This window comes from Microplitis mediator, chromosome 10 (assembly GCF_029852145.1).
Source record: "Microplitis mediator isolate UGA2020A chromosome 10, iyMicMedi2.1, whole genome shotgun sequence".
Taxonomy (NCBI): domain Eukaryota; kingdom Metazoa; phylum Arthropoda; class Insecta; order Hymenoptera; family Braconidae; genus Microplitis; species Microplitis mediator.
Genome location: NC_079978.1, coordinates 7,430,973 through 7,449,509, shown reverse-complemented (window position 1 = coordinate 7,449,509; position 18,537 = coordinate 7,430,973). Strand labels below are relative to the sequence as shown.

General features: G+C 26.0%; 3 protein-coding genes across 6 annotated transcripts; 1 reads left to right on the top strand and 2 right to left on the bottom strand.

Moving 5' to 3' along the window:
- Positions 1-524: 524 nt before the first annotated feature.
- On the bottom strand, positions 525-6,009 carry LOC130676205 (retinol-binding protein pinta-like). 2 transcript variants are annotated; one of them, XM_057482272.1, is made up of 7 exons: positions 5,673-6,009; positions 4,922-5,234; positions 4,672-4,824; positions 4,396-4,504; positions 1,114-1,224; positions 936-1,038; positions 525-759 (listed from the first exon to the last, which is right to left on the bottom strand). In XM_057482272.1, the coding sequence occupies exons 2-7, from the start codon at positions 5,218-5,220 to the stop codon at positions 611-613; spliced, it is 924 nt and encodes a 307-aa protein (XP_057338255.1). In that variant the 5' UTR covers positions 5,221-5,234; positions 5,673-6,009; the 3' UTR covers positions 525-610. The 2 variants fall into 2 exon arrangements, with proteins under 2 accessions (XP_057338255.1, XP_057338254.1); XM_057482271.1 differs by having other exon boundaries at positions 527-762; positions 5,673-6,004.
- Positions 6,010-6,607: 598 nt separating this feature from the next.
- LOC130676206 (protein phosphatase inhibitor 2-like) lies at positions 6,608-10,701 on the bottom strand. The gene is made up of 4 exons (XM_057482273.1): positions 10,184-10,701; positions 9,580-9,750; positions 9,418-9,494; positions 6,608-9,335 (listed from the first exon to the last, which is right to left on the bottom strand). Exons 1-4 carry the CDS (start codon positions 10,270-10,272, stop codon positions 9,079-9,081), a joined length of 594 nt encoding a protein of 197 aa, XP_057338256.1. The 5' UTR covers positions 10,273-10,701; the 3' UTR covers positions 6,608-9,078.
- Positions 10,702-10,939: 238 nt separating this feature from the next.
- On the top strand, positions 10,940-18,249 carry LOC130676207 (AP-1 complex subunit sigma-2). Of its 3 annotated transcripts, XR_008991395.1 has the most exons (6): positions 10,941-11,117; positions 11,198-11,376; positions 11,440-11,548; positions 12,275-12,412; positions 15,917-17,174; positions 17,365-18,249. XR_008991395.1 is itself a non-coding variant. In XM_057482275.1 (5 exons), the coding sequence occupies exons 1-5, from the start codon at positions 11,115-11,117 to the stop codon at positions 15,856-15,858; spliced, it is 435 nt and encodes a 144-aa protein (XP_057338258.1). In that variant the 5' UTR covers positions 10,940-11,114; the 3' UTR covers positions 15,859-15,874. The 3 variants fall into 3 exon arrangements, 2 of the variants coding, with proteins under 2 accessions (XP_057338258.1, XP_057338257.1); XM_057482275.1 differs by lacking the exons at positions 15,917-17,174; positions 17,365-18,249 and adding an exon at positions 15,853-15,874 and having other exon boundaries at positions 10,940-11,117; XM_057482274.1 differs by lacking the exon at positions 15,917-17,174 and having other exon boundaries at positions 10,950-11,117; positions 17,365-18,108.
- Positions 18,250-18,537: the final 288 nt, after the last annotated feature.

The window sequence follows — 18,537 nt, the reverse complement described above, 5'->3', positions numbered from 1 at the left end:
TTATATGCCTTCAGTTACTTAGTAATCTGTATCATCTTCTCTTTGATAACATCCTCAGCGTATCTCTGCTCTCAACTCATCTCATCACCGAGACAAAATTTAACACACGCATACGGTCATGTGTGCACATGATTGTGTATAATAATCTCAATCTGCGGTCTTTGTATATTATATAGAGAACACTCGTTCATTTTCTCTCTCGCTCTTGTCAAAGATACCTCATTTTGATGCCCGTCCACTCTTCGTCCTCAGATCGTAATATATAATATTATTATATGATCGGCAATTCGCAGCACGTACTTAATAATATCACCGAAGATGCGCGACACCCGTCGACTGTTTCTTCTTCTTCTTCTCCTTGTTTGTCTTTTTCTTAAACTTCGACGCGACACAATCAAACTATTTACAAAGATGAGAAAGAAACCGTTCCTATGCGAACTAGAGTATTTATTGCAATTTTTTGTTTTTATTTCAACTAAACTTGAGTAGAAATTATAAAATGAATAATAATTATTTTCAAATTTTTATTTTTCATTAAAATTGATGTAGAAATTGTTGTTTAATATCATTTTAAATTTAAGTGCTATACAAAATGTTCTTTTGTTAAATTTCAATCGAACTCAAGTTGTTTGAAACTACCTTCGACTCCAAAGAGATCTAATCCTGTAATTGGCTTTCCAGGCCTCTTTGACTCTGTCACTCGGTATTGAGAGTCTTCGACAAACCACTCTTGTTTCTCAATTACTTTCTTTTTCCATTCTTCTGAAAAATTTATCATTATAATTAAATAATCATAAATAAAAAATCATCTTTATAAATAACATACAATTTTCATGTATTTTAATTTAAAAAAAAGTTATCATTCTTAAAATAAAAAGTTTTCTTTATAAATTAATTTAAACTATGGTAATATAATTAAAAAATAAATGACTCACTGGTTAATTGAGCAATAGAAGGAGCATCTCCACCATAATCAGAAGGGAAAACACGTTTCGGTATATAATCAAAAACTTTCTCCATTTCACTGTGAACCATTATCTAAAAATTTAATTTTTAAAATAAAGTAACTATTTTAATTATATTTGTATTTATTATATTTAAATAAATACTTACTCTCTTTCTTAATTTATCGCTCATAAATCTTTTAAAAATCGCGAATATCGCATCAAATGTAGGCGGCGCATTTATAAAATGCAAACTTTTAGTCTTTATTGGATAAGCGTCCTAAATAAAAACGAAATATATTAAAGTAAATTCTATATAAATGACTAAACAGGTTAACATGTGCGGAAAAAACAGTTTTATAAACATTGCAGCAAAAATCTGTCAAATTTACTGATGATATTGTCTGTAACTTTTGCCGATAAAATATGATATTTTTACCAATAAAAAAATGTAACACTAGCGGAAGAATTACATAATTTTCTCCATACCGAACAAAAATTACTATTTGAAAAGTAACCCGAAACTATCAGTAGGATCCGATAGCTTTTACTTTTGACAAAAGTAAAAAATTACTATTCCATACACTGTCAAAAATTTACGGAGCGAAAGCGGATTAAATCCGGAGTGAATTCGGAGCAGACTAGTGTTCATTTATTTAATTCCCTTCGAATGATAAATTCACTCCGAAGGGGAGTTTATTTAGATATTAAAACTCCTAATCGGGGGGAATGTGAACTGGAATCAAATCCAGATCACTCCGAAATCGCTGAAAAGCCGAACTCCGTACGCGGAATGATTTATTTTTAACTCCAGAACTTCGAGTGACAAATAAAATCCGTAATCACTCCGAATTCACTCCCAATTTTTTACAGTGTACACGGAAAAAAATTAATCGTGAATGCAACATGATGCAGTCTTGGTAAATAAACATGAGAAAATCATGTTGCATTCACATGATTTGTCATGTTTCGGCTACATGATAATCATGTTGCGGTAACATGAGAAAATCATGTGGCATTCACATGATAATCATGTTTCGGCTACATGATAATCATGTTGCGGTAACATGAGAAAATCATGTGAATGCAACATGATTTGTCATGTTTCGGCTACATGACAATATGTGGCAGCAACATGATTATCATGTAGCCGAAACATGACAGATCATGTGAATGCAACATGATTATCATGTAGCCGAAACATGACAAATCATGTGAATGCAACATGATTTCATCATGTTTATTTACCAAGACTACATCATGTTGCATTCACGATTAATTTTTTTCCGTGTAAGTAAAATGTTCTGTCATAAATTAAAAATTACTAAGCGTTTGTATCTTTTACTTATGGAATATGAAATTACTATTTTTGACTTGTGCCACATGAATGGTTTCAAGTTATTTTCCACATATAAATTGTATCTAAATTTTGAGATCCGTTTTTTTCCGTGTAGATTATACATTTTTTTCTTTTGTGGAAATTTTTATATTGCGGCCGCGACAATTTAATAAAATTGACGTAATATTTACTAATAGTTCATGTAAAATCTACATAAGTATGATGTTATCGTTACAAAGTAGTTTTATAATTTTGAAAGTCCGTTAAAAAAAAAAAAAGAACCTTCAGTAAAGCACCCCTAGCGCTTTCGCGCTTGAGGTGTGCAATTGGAATATTTTGAATTTTTTTTTTGAAAATCTTTTGTTTTTCATTTTTTTACTTTTAGTTCTCCAAAAATTTTTTCAAAAAAACTAGATATTTTTCGAAATTATTGAAAAAGATTTTTATCTTGTGGTTTTTATTTTATTATTTTTGTCTTTTAGTTTTATATAAAATTGTAAAAAATTCATTTTAATTTTCAACAATTATTTTATAGCAATTGTTTGAGAAAATATATTTAAAAGTTACTAAGCATTTAAAAATTGAAATTTTTTTGATACAAAAAAATTGTCCCTGCATTAATTACACCGGCACACAAAAAAAAATAAGTTCTCTGTACTTTTGACGGGACCGATTTATTCCCATGTATTTTGACCCGCTGAATCCGAATCCGAGGTCCGTTTAACCCGTACACCCTCAGATTTTTAGAAAACTTTAAAAAACCTCAAAAATACACAAAAATCGACCGTTTTTTAAATTTGTAAATTTTTTTAACCCTAACTAAGCATGATTTTTATGTATTTCGGTCCTCCACATACTAACCTGAAGTTTATTTAAAACATTAGCCATTTAAAGTCTGAGTAAATTCCAAAAAACCCCAAAAAATTGCAAAGAAGCAAAAAAATTCTTAGTGTTGTGATGAAAAAAATTTTATAGGGCTAAATAAATAATTATTTTCATGTATGTTTATCTGTCACATATAATTCTTGAACATCCATGGCTCAGACATCTCTAAAATTTTAAATAAATGGCAAAAATTCCCAAAAAATCGAAAAAAATAAAATTTGGTATAACAAAAATCAATTTTTAAATCGAAATAAATAAAAGAAATCATATTGTTCGATCTGTGATATATATATAAAAAATATTTTGGCCTAAAACATAAAAAAATTTTAATATGCTTCAAAAAATTTTTTTCATCACAACACTAAGAATTTTTTTACTTTTTTGCAATTTTTTGGGGTTTTTTGGAATTTACTCAGACTTTAAATGGCTAATGTTTTAAATAAACTTCAGGTTAGTATGTGGAGGACCGAAATACATAAAAATCATGCTTAGTTAGGGTTAAAAAAATTTACAAATTTAAAAAACGGTCGATTTTTGTGTATTTTTGAGGTTTTTTAAAGTTTTCTAAAAATCTGAGGGTGTACGGGTTAAACGGACCTCGGATTCGGATTCAGCGGGTCAAAATACATGGGAATAAATCGGTCCCGTCAAAAGTACAGAGAACTTATTTTTTTTTGTGTGCCGGTGTTATTCCCTGCTCAGATGTTATGTTCTCATAAGTCGCTCTGCATTATTTATATTAATATTTCTGTAATATCCGCAACTTCACTTTGAAATTAATAATCCTGAAATTAGCAGACGATTGACAATTTTTAGATTTTTGTTTCAACAAATCAATTATAAAAAAAATAAAAATATGCACATGTAGAAATTTTGAAAAACTACAGGTGCAATTTTTTCAAATATTTTTTTTTTTTATAATTTATCGTTTAAAAAAAATCCAAAAATTATCGGACGTCGGCTAACTTCAGTTTCGTTTGAAATTATTACAGTCTCGAAATGTAAAAATTACAACCTGAGGTTTACAGAATTTACGTTACGTATAAATGTAACACGTTTTGTTCTATAAATATTACAAGTAATTTTCTAGAGACACTTCTGTAAATTTTTGTACCTTTACAAAACTGTTTTTTCCGTGTGTTAATATACTATTTGAGCTAGTTAATTTAACTAGCACTATTTAAACTATTATTGTTTAACAGTAATTTCTTATCGAAGTACGCGTACTTGAAAACAGGTGACGGCTTTCTTTATCACAGCAGGCGTGAACTGGCTCGCGTGCTCGAGGCGACTTCCGCTGAGATCTAGAACAGTATCTTGTCCTTCAACGTTAAGCCTTGAAGGACATTGCATATATTACTATTTTTTTTTTTTTCAACCACCTAAGCTCTTTATTTATTGCTACCGTCTCAGACCATTAATTACTATTTTTTCTGTTTAATTTTAAACATGACGTAAATTACGGTGAATTAATCTTACTATTAAATTAAATTTTCAACAAACCAATCATCTTCAAGTAACAGAATATCCATAATCATGAAGAAAATTTTAAGTACTTCTTGAAAAGTACATTTCTTAGGATCATATATTGCACCGCGTACCAATATAACACGTGGCCCGTCTGGTTTATCAGTCTTTGGCAGTGGTAAATATGTTCTTAAAAAATAAAATTGAGGTTTCATAATAACATATCATTAGAAAAAAATAAAAAATCTTATCTATCATTAAGTATCATTATATAATAGACACGCACCCCATTTCAAGTATCTTTTGTATCTTCGACTGCTTCGGATCGCGGTCGAGAAAAAGCTCAGGCAAATGTGTTCTAATAGTATAATAAGCATCTAGTTTTTTTTTAGTTCGTTCTAAACTGTGTTTACAACCTCGTAAAAACCCTACTATCCACTGCGGATCTGTACGTACATGCAGGTGAGGCTGTTTCTTCAGCCATTCTACAATATAATTTACATCTTCAATTAAATGATTATCATCTTCACCAAGTTCTTCCTTGGCAAATTTTTTCAATCCATCTGGTAACTCCCGAATATTCATTTTTATATTTACACCTAGATATCAATATTTTTGATAATTATTAAATTTAATTTTATGATAATTTTAAACAGTTGTATATTTAATTTATCTTTATATGCTCTAATTCAGTCACTAAAATTCACTTGTTATCATTATTAATGAGATAAGCCAACAGACAATAATAATTATATATATTTAAACACTATACTTTTGAAAATTTAATTAATTATTTCAATGAAATTTTTTTTTTTTTTTTAATTAAATCCATTAATAATTTGGTTGTGTAATGAAATATCACATTTAATTATTCAGTGTAACTCGTTATTAATTATATAATAATTAAATAACAATGAAACTTGATAAGTAAATTATAGGTCACAAGCAAAATTAATTGATCGTAACAATATATATATACATATATATATATGATAGTGAATTTGATTTTACAAATGCATAGACTCGTTAATATTTACCTTTCAATATCGTTTAATCTCGTCTACTGAAATTCGCACGCTTGTGTATACATTCAGTAATCATTAAATACACTAACACTTTATGACGTTTAAAAAGAAAAATTTATGTATAGTAAATTATATAAATTTAATAACAAACAGAAAAAAAATTTGTCTTCAACTAATTAATTTTAAATAATAGCCACATCGGTAGACAATATATTGAGTAAGATAACGGTATCAATTGGACTCTGATTGCAAGTCGTGTCACTTCCGACTGTCTTACAGAGTAACTGAAGAGTATCGTATATTGATACGACCGGTAAGACAAGTCAAGTGAGCTAATAACGACCGGGGTATTATCATAGACAGGTCAGTAGTAAAGTAAACGACCATTATGATTTTAAATCACCAAAGCCTTCTGTACAGAAGCACATAGTTTAATTACTGTACAATTATATACGACACTTAAAATTACAACATAAAACTATACTTTATAAGTAAATTCTAATAGTATTATTTGATATACTTAATGCAGTCACGTCTTAATTTTAAAAAATTATTGTCGTTAGCTAATAAACTCACGCGTTAGTAAAACAAGTGTGTGAGCTATTGTTTAGACACTTGTGGATCATAAAAAAATAATAATAACCGTCTCGTTTTTTGATAACAGTGACAATGTCAGTTTGGTCTGGGTTCGATTCCCAGTTCGGGCTATCTATATTTTTCTAAATTTATCTATAAATTGTCTTATTGAGAGGTTTGCATGTTTAGGTTTCCACTATATTTAAATGATGTATTACCGTACGATGGACGGTGTGGCTCAATAAGTTATAGATCAAATTGAACGGAATATAGTATAGGGCCGGATAGCTCAACTGGTAGAGCACTCGGCGCGATGATTAATTATAAAATCTTAAGCTTAACTTATCAATAAAATAAAACTATAAAATAAATTTCTATTTGCCCAACGGCTTTATTTTTATTCGAAAGATATATGTTTATACATACATATGTATACGTATGTATTTTTAAATATAATATGTTTTATATTGAACAGTATTCTATTGATTTGGCAACCCATTGGTTGAATACATATATATCTCGACAGTCCCAGGACATTTTTATATGGATGGACACACACACTATCTAGTAAATAAATTTATTTAATTCAAGTGCAACACACGTATCTTTTTTGTCAACACTCTATTATTTTTATTTTTCGATATTCAATGGCATACATTGGATAATATATATACATATAAATATATATATATATATTACTCGCATAGTGTAGGCCATTGATCCTGACAATCTGACGGTTATAATTTCATTTTTAATATGTTATTCAGTGAAATATATATAACACAAGGACGGCGATGTTACACTATTGATTTTTTTATTATAACTAATATTGATTTTTAAATTTCACGTACTTCAGAAAATATTTATATGTATTGCAAATATCATTTATTTAACTTCTTCCGATAACATGCCGATGCTTTACATGATGAACAACATCCAGACTTAAAACTTTTTTTCCTTCGAGCTACGCAACGTATCCTGCAGAATCAGAATTCAATACATATAATTTATTTAATTTTCATTTTTTATTATTTATTTTATACTACTTTGTCAATTTAAATGCTTAGATAATAAATATTCTACATCTATTTCTAAAAAAAAAATGTGAACATTACTCTGTTTTACTATCGATCCGCTAATTCATACATCAAATATCAACAATTGTAATTAATCATTTAAATTAATGCGGGAATTACAATTCGTTCCTTAATAATTTAAATCTTTCGTGATAAAAAAAAAGCCGAGTTTATCGTATGATTTAACAATTAATTATCATTATCGAAGTCACGTAAAGCTTAATATGATCTCGATTCGATACATAGACAGCTGAGCTGCTAATTTTCGTATTTTTTTTATAAACTACCAATTCCTAAATTAGCTTTTTTATTTTACATTCAATAAAATTTGATAATAAGATCTGTAAAGTATACTATCATTAAGCCAACTAATAAAATAATTATGATATGACTACAATAATTTATAATGATTATGATTAATTAATATATCGCAGAAAAATATTTTATTACATCTCTGAAAATATAATTTAATTTAATCTCTACAACATTTGCCACAATTGTACAATTAGTTAAACTCTAATAAAAATATCGAGGGATTTAATGTAGTCTAAGAAAAAAATAAAAATTTATAAACAATTGTTTTTTTTTTTCGACGTAACTTTGTAAATATTGAATATCTTTATCAAAAAAAAAAAAAAAATAATAATAATAATAAATATCACAAAATTACACGGCGCGTCAGCAATGAGTCAGTTTTATAAATAAATACAAATATATATATATATATATATATATAATGCTAACAATAATTGGAGTTAAATCGTAAAAAATAATGACTATAAATTTCTAGAAAAATTAAATTTTTTTTTTATGACCTCCTTTTTAACTATTGATTCATAAAATCGTATATTTTATGCGCAAAATCCAGCGTTAAAGAATCAACACCTATATATTTTTTTGTGTAAACACATATATATGTATGATGTTATTACATAGTGATAATGAAAAGTATAAGAGAGAAATTCAATCGATAGTTCCGACCAAAAAAATATTTTTTGTTTACATTCAAGTCAATAAAATTACCACGATTATATAACATATATGTTATATCTCTAATTATTTTTTCACGTATAAAATATACACTTTCATAATCAATCTTGTTTTTCACATATTTATTGCGATTTACATATTTTTATCTTAAATCAATTCTATGTCTCAAATTTTCTTATCAAAAGTCATGAATAAAATTCTATACCCAGGACAGATTATCAACAAATTAATAATAAAAAAAAAAAGAAGAAAATTAGCATCTTACTATAAGTAATTAAGTGTCTCAAACTGTATCAGCAATGTATCAGTCTGAGTTCGTTGTATAAATATACAATTTGCCTCATTAATTACAAATGAGTATCATGTTATCGTTTTTAACTTTTTTTTTTAATTCGGAAGAATTTATCAATTAATTAATGGAAGCTTAATATATCAAACATACGTAATATGTTATCGTTTTTAACATTTAAAGTTTCTTATCAATTATCACCAATTAGACTCTAATAACTAAAATATGCCTCAATAATAATTTGTCGCGTTTACATACAAGAGTTACATACGATTCTAACAATAAGTCTTTTTACAAAGCATCCTACACATTTAAATAGTTAAACCGCGTTATTATTATTATTATCATTTGTCATAGTCGTCATGATGATCATTTAATCAGATAAGATTGGAGTTAATCGCTTTACGGAAACCGACTATGTAAAATATAACTTTTATTATATTAGCAGATATAACTCAAGGTAGTAATAAAAAGAGCACAAGCTTATTTACTCGGGCGAGTTCGATTCTGACTTATTTTCACTATCACCAGATAATGCCACGCACTTGGGTCCAGTACTCTCGTTAAACTCAAGCTCCGATCCATTGTCCTTATCATCGTTATTGGCGTCACCACCTCCGTCATCATCATCATCATCATCATCATCGTCTTCCTCATCTTCTTGTATCAAATTTCTTGCAATCTTAACAGCCTCCCACTCTCTGTAATGACCTCTTCGCTTTGCTTCAAAAGCTTTTCGCTTTTCTAAATTCAAAAATATATAAATAAATCAGATATAAATATATAGTTAATTTAATATATTTTATTTCAACCTCATATTACTTACCTCGCTCTTCAGGCGTTTCCTCCTCGTCATCGCTACTTGATTCCTCAAATATTTTCGGCTTGATACTTCTTGCCAATCTAAATCATGAATATACATAATGATAATTATAATCTAGTAAATTAAATTGATAGATTATTAATTTTTCAAAAAAATATTTAATACTTTTCACTGACTGCTGAAGAATCCAACTCATCAGCATCGTGCTTGTTGCTGTATCCCTCATAATTGTATGGAGTTTTTGGCTCTTCTATTTTCATATGTCCATAATCTTTTTCAGGAGGATGTAGAGTTGCAATAATATTCATTTCGTCCCATTTTGTTTCTTTGTTAGGTCTATAAAAAAGAATGTACAATATTACATGAGTGTAAATGTAGCAGACATACAATTTTTTAATTACATATAAACAAATTAAATAATTGAAAGAATAAAATTTAAAAAATCGACTACAAAATAATAAAAATGCATGTACTGAGTTTTGAATTTTCTAAGCATGCAATTTTTTATTTTTATTTTGTAAATGAGTGTCAATGTAGCAGACATCAGACACATTTAAAATTATAAATAAACAGAGTAAATAATTTAAAAAATAATATTTATAAAAGCTGCACTTATTAATTTAAAAATTTTTTAAATGCGCATTTTTTTAAAATTTTATTTTATTAATTATTTACTCTATTTATTTATAATTTAAAATTCGTCTGTTACATTCACACTCATTCTTATAAACATTTTAATTTATTATTTAAATCAATTAATTAAAAATACCTTGGCGCGTCCTGATTCTCAAAACTAGTGGACGTCTTTAAAATTCCCTTGGAAGGACGTTTTCCTAAATTCTCAGCCATTTTTAACATACAATTAAATAAACCCGTAACATTCAGATAAATAAATAAAATAAAAAATTATTCACTCATTTAAATAAAAACTCGTTTTTAAATCACCGGTAATTTTATTCATAACTGCGTCTTTGAATTTGAACTATTATTTATGGAAAAAAAAAAAAAAAAAAAAAAACATAACCTCACAATTAGAGTAAAATAGTATGACAAAATGATAAATGTATATATATATATATGTATATAAATTTTCAATTAAACAGACAGTATATAAGTATGTTGGATTTAAAAAAACAAAAAAAAATATAAAATGATATGTGGTAGGTTATAACAGTAAAGACGCAGGGATAAAAAAAAATACAACACAAGACGGGTTCAAGAGTTGTTCTTATAATCACAACAGTATCAAGACAATATGGCTGCTGATGCGCTGCTGATGATAGAGTGTGATGTCACCATGTACTATTCGCTTACCAACAGGTCTATTTTAAATTTCATCAGTAGATGTCACTACTTCCCGGGCTTTTTAGAACGAACCACCCACACCTTTTAAAGGTCTCTCCACACATTATTGTAAACGTCATTCATTTTTCATCGTGGAAAAGTACCTTTACATATTGATGACACATTTTTTTAACAACCAATTACATCAATCCATCAGTTCATGACTGACCAATCCTAGTAATTTCTGTACATAAAATTTTATTGCAACTACATTTTTAAATTATCGCTTTATAATGAGTCAGTCTTATGACGTTTTAAAAACATCAGTCGTTTCTTGAGAATACAACCTGGCATTGAAGGTTTTCTTTGCTGTTATTAGTGTTCATTTTAGTGTTAAATAATAATTTTTAGTCAGCATGGTAAGTAATTAATTATGAAATGAAAAATTAATGTATATTTATTTAAAATATAATAATACGTGTATTTTTTGTACTTTTAGATGCAATTTATGTTATTATTCAGCCGTCAAGGTAAATTACGATTACAAAAATGGTATGTAGCACATCCAGATAAACTGAAGAAAAAAATAACACGGGAATTGATCACGACAATTCTCGCAAGAAAACCTAAAATGTCAAGTTTTCTTGAATGGAAAGATGTCAAAGTTGTTTATAAAAGGTATTTATTTATTTATTATCATTTTTGATTTATTTACTTATTAATATGTTATTGTAATTACAGATACGCCAGTTTATACTTTTGTTGTGCTATTGAACAAAACGACAATGAATTATTGACATTAGAAATTATACATCGATATGTTGAATTATTGGATAAATATTTTGGAAGTGTAAGTAAAAATCTGAATGATACTGAAGTTAGCGGTCTAATAATTTTTTGATTTTTTTTAAACGATAAATTGTAAAAAAAAAAATATTTTTAAAAATTGCACTTGTTGTTTTTTAATTTTCTACATGTGCATATTTTTATTTATTTATTTATTTTTTTTTGTAATTAACTTGTTGAAAAAAAAAAATCCGAAAATGTTCAATTGTCCGCTAACTGCAGGATCATGAATAAAAATCTAAAATGATACTGAAGTTAGCAGACGTCTAATAATTTTTTGATTTTTTTTTAGACCATAAACCAGAAGAAAAAAAATATTTGAAAAAATTGCACCTGTAGTTTTTTAAATTTTCTACATGTGCATATTTTTAGTTTTTTTTTTTCTTCAAATTTAATTGTTCAAAAAAAAAATCCAAAAATTTTGAATTGTCTGCTAACTTTAGGATCATAAATCTAAATGATACTAGAGTTAGCCGACGTCTAATAATTTTTGGAATTTTTTAAAAACGATAAATTATAAAAAAAAATATGTAAAAAAATTGCACTTGTAGTTTTTTAAATTTTCTACATATGCATATTTTTAGTTTTTTAATTAATTTGTTGAAAAAAAAAATTCAAAAATTGTTAATTGTCTATCAACTTCAGGATCATGCATCTAAATATTTAAAATAATAATTTTTATAATATTAATTATTATTACTAAAAAAAATATATGAATATAATGTTGTAGGTATGTGAGTTGGATATCATTTTCAATTTCGAAAAAGCCTATTTCATCCTAGATGAGCTGCTGGTCGGTGGCGAAATACAGGAGACCAGTAAAAAAAATGTATTAAAGGCTATCGCAGCGCAGGATTTACTGCAGGAGGTTAGTTATGGCAATGTACCTTTAGAATTGTAATTCTGTCTAACATGAGATTTATTTTACAACACAATAATAAAACTGCATTATGAATTTGTAATCTCAATAACAGTCAACAGGAATAAATAACTTTGTTGACTGATATTACACTAATAATTATAATAATATTGACAATACTAGTAATTAATACTTATATAACAATTACTCCATTAGCGAAAAAGCATAATAGGCTGATAGGTTCAACAATTTAACTTTTATAACTTTGTCTTTCATTTTTTTTAATTTTATAAAACAGTACAATTTAATGTGTTAGAATCTAACACATTTATTTTTAATTTAGTATTATTTTCAAGCATAATAATTTTATTTTTATTAAATCACAGTCAATTATTATTTTATTTTAATTTAAAGAGATCATATATATTATTTATAAATATGAATGTACAAAGAAGTATCTCGCCGTTCCTCAGTAGAAAATCTTTTGTTTTTTTAAATTTCAAAAAAACAAAAAACAGTTAAAATTTTTTTAACCCGAGTAGCACAGAGGCAACTTTAAGATGTCTTTTAAAAGGATAAGATAAATTTTTTTTTTGTCTCAAAGTCACCTTTTTTGGTATAAATACGACATGCAAATGTTGGTTCGGGAGACAGAGAAAATTTGTGTTGTTTTTCCTGTCTTATGTCAATTAAAAAGTTGTTTAGATGACGTACTTGCCACTATTTATAATAAACTTTTTGTCGTCACTTGTGTCAAGTCTTTTAAGTAGATATTTTTTCGGTGACATAAATTTCTGATCGTTTTGTCAACATTTTGGTGCCTTATCAATATGTCAAAAAACAGCCTAAAAACTGATATCTTATCGATATCACAAAGGCAAGTGCTACTTGGGAATCATGAAAAAATTCATACTATTTAAATATTTTTGTTTAAAAAAAAAAAATTATTTAATTAATCAGCAAAATAACAATTCTATTTTTTCTTTAGTTGTTAAGGGGTCAATCCCCTCAAATTTTTAAACAAACGCGTACGTTTAAATAAAAGCTCAGACATTTTGTATCACAATTGCAAATAGGAAATGTCAAAAAATCATTTTCCCAAAATAAAGCATTAGGTTTTTTACTGAGAATGTCGATTTAGTATACATACTAAAAAAATGCATACATCTAATATTAATAACTGTAGGGTAGAAGTACCATTTGTCGCCACTGCTCCATTTTTTGACACTCAACACTTTATTTTAATTAATGAAAACGTATAAAATAAAATTTCTATTGTAACAGTGTGATAACAATAACTTTATACACATTTTGAAAATTAATTATGTCATTGCGCCTTTTACAAGTTACATAATTTCAATTTTTCAAGTGTCTAAAACTTGCCCTAAAGGGCTAAAACGGTACCTCTACCTTATATAACTATTAATTCAATCAACTCTTAAACATATTTGTATCGTTGCTGTGTATCTTATTATTTAAATTTGTCATTTATGTCGTCTCTTGTCGAATGCATGAATTATGTGTGTGCATGCACTGCTGTGATCAATGTTTTATGTAGAATCTCAACGTAGAAGCTTGCCAAAATACAACTCTTTACTTTAATTATTATTATTAAAAATATGATTACTACAAATATATATTTTAATATTAAATGAATGAGAAATGCTAAAGAAAATAATGAAAGTGAGCTTATGTGTTTATTGTTGTGTCAATGTAAGCAGGCTTGTATTTTTCGTTACAATTATCTTATTATTATTATTGTTACTGAAAGTGTATCCTATAGAGCAGCATTTTTTTCTTTCAACAAAAAAAATATAATCATTAAATAAGTTCATAGATTATAGAAATTTTATTATAAGTATGTAGTTTTATATAGAGGATTTAATATATACACATAGTTTTGTTTTATATACATACTTATATTAAACAAACAATTATTATTTTATTTAATAGTACGTATTTATATTGATGACAAAATATCTCGAGATTGAAATAGTTTTAATTGAAATATTTTTACGAGCTTGTTATTACGCAGTACAATGGTTTTATTGCCTCAGCGCCATAGATTTTTTTTTTTTTAAGTACATATTTTTAGAATATAATTATATTTATAATGAATTAATAGTTCAAAGTACATAAACAATCTCTTGTAAATAAATATGAGACTGAAGTTGGCCGAGGTTTTATAATTTTTGAATTTTTTTTTTAAAACGGAAAATTATTTTTAAAAATTGCACTGATAGTTTTTTTAATTTCCTACATGTGCATATTTTTAGTTGTTTTTTTTTTTTTTTTTTTAATTGAGGTGTAGAAAAAGAATCCGAAAATTTTTAACTGTCTTCTAACTTCAAGATCACAAATAAATATATTTTTAACGCATAATAAATTACATTGAATTTTTAAAAGGTAAAAATTTATTCACTGTAGAAATTTTTCTTAGTCATACGAGATTACGCTATGAATTTAAAATTGAATTTTTTTTTAAAGATAAAAAAAAATTTCTCCTAAGAAATATAAATACATAATGAGTCCAACAAAGAGAAAGATAATTTTTATCTTGACTAATTAAACCTTTGATCAAATGCCGAGATTAAAATTTTTTAAATTCTAGATCATTTTAAAATGATTTACAACCAAATTGTAATAATTAATTACTTGTACTTAGATTATTATCTATATATTTTAAATTATGTTTGAATTCCAAGTATGTTTTTAAAAGAATATAAATTCTCGTATATCCAAATAAAATCAATGTAAATAAGTTTTTTAATTAATCTTACAAGAGATTATTAGTGTATGTTTGATTTACTGATAACTTTTTAATTTGCCAAGAGACAAATGATGGATTATTTGAATCCTTCTAGTCGGGTTTTTTTAATACAACAAAAATTATTTTACTTTTAATAAAATATATGAATCTCATAAAAATAATTTTTACATATAATAAATTTATATGTATCTATATATATACTTTTTGTTTTAATATAATAATTGATATACAAAAAGTAAAATTTGTCATATAAATGTACAAATTTAAATTGACGACTATTTAAACACAAATATAAATATAAAATATAAATAAATAAAATATAAATAATGCTGCTCTATTTAACAAAAATGTTAATCATGTAAATGTATGTTTTGCAGTGTTCAATAAATCATTTTTTTTTCGTTACAAAACATTTAAAAACTACACAATGTAATATAATTTAAATGATAAAAAAAAATTAAATGTCATAAAATGTGTACACGTAAAAAATTTAATTTTGTTTAATAGATAGAAAATTAAATTAAGTTATTGTTATTATTATTTTTATTTAAATATTAATAAGCTTTATGGATACTTAAGTTATGAAAAGTGAATTGCATCTGTATGAAGGCTTCAACATTGTCGCGTTAAATGTGTGGATTAATTGTGTTTAACAACTGATTTTTATAAAAAATTATAGAGTTAAAGAAAAGAGGAACGAGCACGTAGAAAAAACTAGTTAGTATTTATTTTGTTTGTGGAAGGATGAAGCTGTCGAAGGTGCTCTACGGGAAATAGGTCTTTTGTAAAAGCTCCGATGTAGTGTCTTCCTCCTCATCAAACATCATCGAGATCATCAACTTCTCAGCCAATCTTACGCCTACCAACGATGCCACCGCCCATCTCGCCTTGTGCATAATTTTAAATAAAAATTTTAATAATATAATAAACATCCATTAAAATACTTGCCAATATTATATTGCGTTACTAATTCCAAAAGGGCTTATATTTTTATACATTAGGAAACTCTCTAAAGCCAAAAGGGTGTATAATTTTTTTTTCATCGCCAATCATTTTGTAGACTTATTTTATACACAGAAAAAAAGTATTTCTTGGTGCAAGAAATATTTTGCACTACGACTTGAAGACAAAAGTTTTCTTACGGCTGGAAAAAATTTTATTTTTGCCCCAAGAAAATTTTTGTTTTCAGTAAATAATGCAAAAATTTCTTGAGACGAGTAAAAATTATTTGGGCCAAGAAGTCTTTTTTTTCTGTGTAGGTAAAATTTGAAAAAATAAATTTTTAGCTTTAGAATGAGTCGACAATATGATTAGCAGTGAAAAAAAAAATTATACGCCCTTTTGGTTTTAAATTTAAAAGGGCGTATAAAAATCTAAGTCCTTTTGTAATTAGTGACGCGATATACTACTCGCGATCCAATTTATCACGAGATTCCACATATTTTTATACTAAATTTTCCATGTGCTTCTATAAAAAAAAATTATAATATATATATAATTTATTAATATATTAAACCAAAAGTAATATATTTTACCATTAGCAAAAAAAATGTAGATAATAGTTTTATTTGTTATTTATGATAAAGAAACACTCCATTAATTATTAATTACAATTATTATTATTATTGTCTAATTGTAGTGTAGGGTAGAAAATTTGGTGGCAATAAAAATTGAATGTGTATCAAACAAAATTAAAAATTTTACATCAATGTATTCTATTATTTTATAATATAACAGATTTTAAATTTCGATACCTGCAACAATAAAATGAGTATTTTAAAAATTTATACAATCTTTAGCTCATAAATCACCGAAAGCTTACAAAGAAGAAAAAAAATTTGTTAATGCACTTTATAAACTATTATTTTTGTTTCATGTATGATCGTTATATTTATTTGTTATTAATATTTATTTTAATTGCACAAATAATTGTTTAGTCATATGAAAAGGGTTCAGTTCGCCATTTGAAGCTGCTTCGAGAAGATATTATTTACCGAGTAGGTACGTCTATATGTTTATAAATCATATATAGTTTCGTAAAATGTATCATTAACAAAATTAAAATGTATGCAGCATCAGATTAATTGATCCCTATTCATATTGACCGTAAATTTTACATTTTATATAATACATATTATTTTTTAAATTAATTATATTTATAAAATTAATCATTTTATTATTTATGTTTTAGGAGGAAACACCCCAAGGATTTTTTGAAGACCATGGACTTGGATAATTTATAATTTTTTATATAAATAGCTCTCTACCCTGACTAATATAATAATTGTCAAGGTTTTTTTTTTTATTATTATCATTCCGATCCGCACTTGTTTCAATTATTTTTTATTATTAGTTTTATTAGCAGGATAATTTTAGCACTTTATTCGTGATACAACGAATTTTATTTACATTATTGATATTTATGTAATACTATTTTTAAAAATTAATCAGCAATATGTTTATTATTTAACGCACAATCATAGTTTATAAGTAAACGAAACCTGTGACTAAACTGGTGCATTTTAAGTAATAATTAAATTACTATTAAGTATTAATTTTAATTTATTGATTACGAGATGTTACAATCAATTATATCAAATTTAAACATGAGATAAATATATAGTACATAAATATATATATCATAGTAATAATTATGTTATATATTTAATATTATTATTTGTTTTGTAAAAAAAATACAAAAATTTTATTTGTATTTGGAAGATCAAAATTGTTTTATGAAAAATTTTTTTAAAATCATGCTTTATGCTCCGTCCACAATGCAATGTATGATGATATTAATAAATTTGACAGTTAAATTTAAAATTTTATAAATTTTAAATCATAAATTAAAATTAAGTTAACAAGCAACCGTAGTCACTACGTGACTGCCCGAGTATTACTACAAAATTTATTGAATTTGAATTGAATTTAACTGTTTATTGAAATCTACACTCTAGAATATTTTGTTTATTTCTGTTATCATTAAAACTTAATGAGCCCAATCTCATCATTGACTCGAAAACTGATTGATTTCAATGATTGTATAATCATGGGATTCTTAAAAAAAAAACTACACATAGTCAAATTTTTTGTTATTAGTCATCTAATATATTTTCTTTTTCACTGATATCAAATTAAATCTTTAATTTTTATAATTATAGAAGACATGGCATAGACTAAATTTTCTTTCAATTATATATATATAGAATAGTTTCACATATTCAGTCATATTTAGTGACAGAATAATTAAAATATTAATTTATTTCAAGGAAATAAATACGATTGTCTTTTTTCCCGCGTAATTTAAATGTTATTTTAATGATACAGTTTATTTATTTCGATACTTAGCAATAAAAAAGAGTCT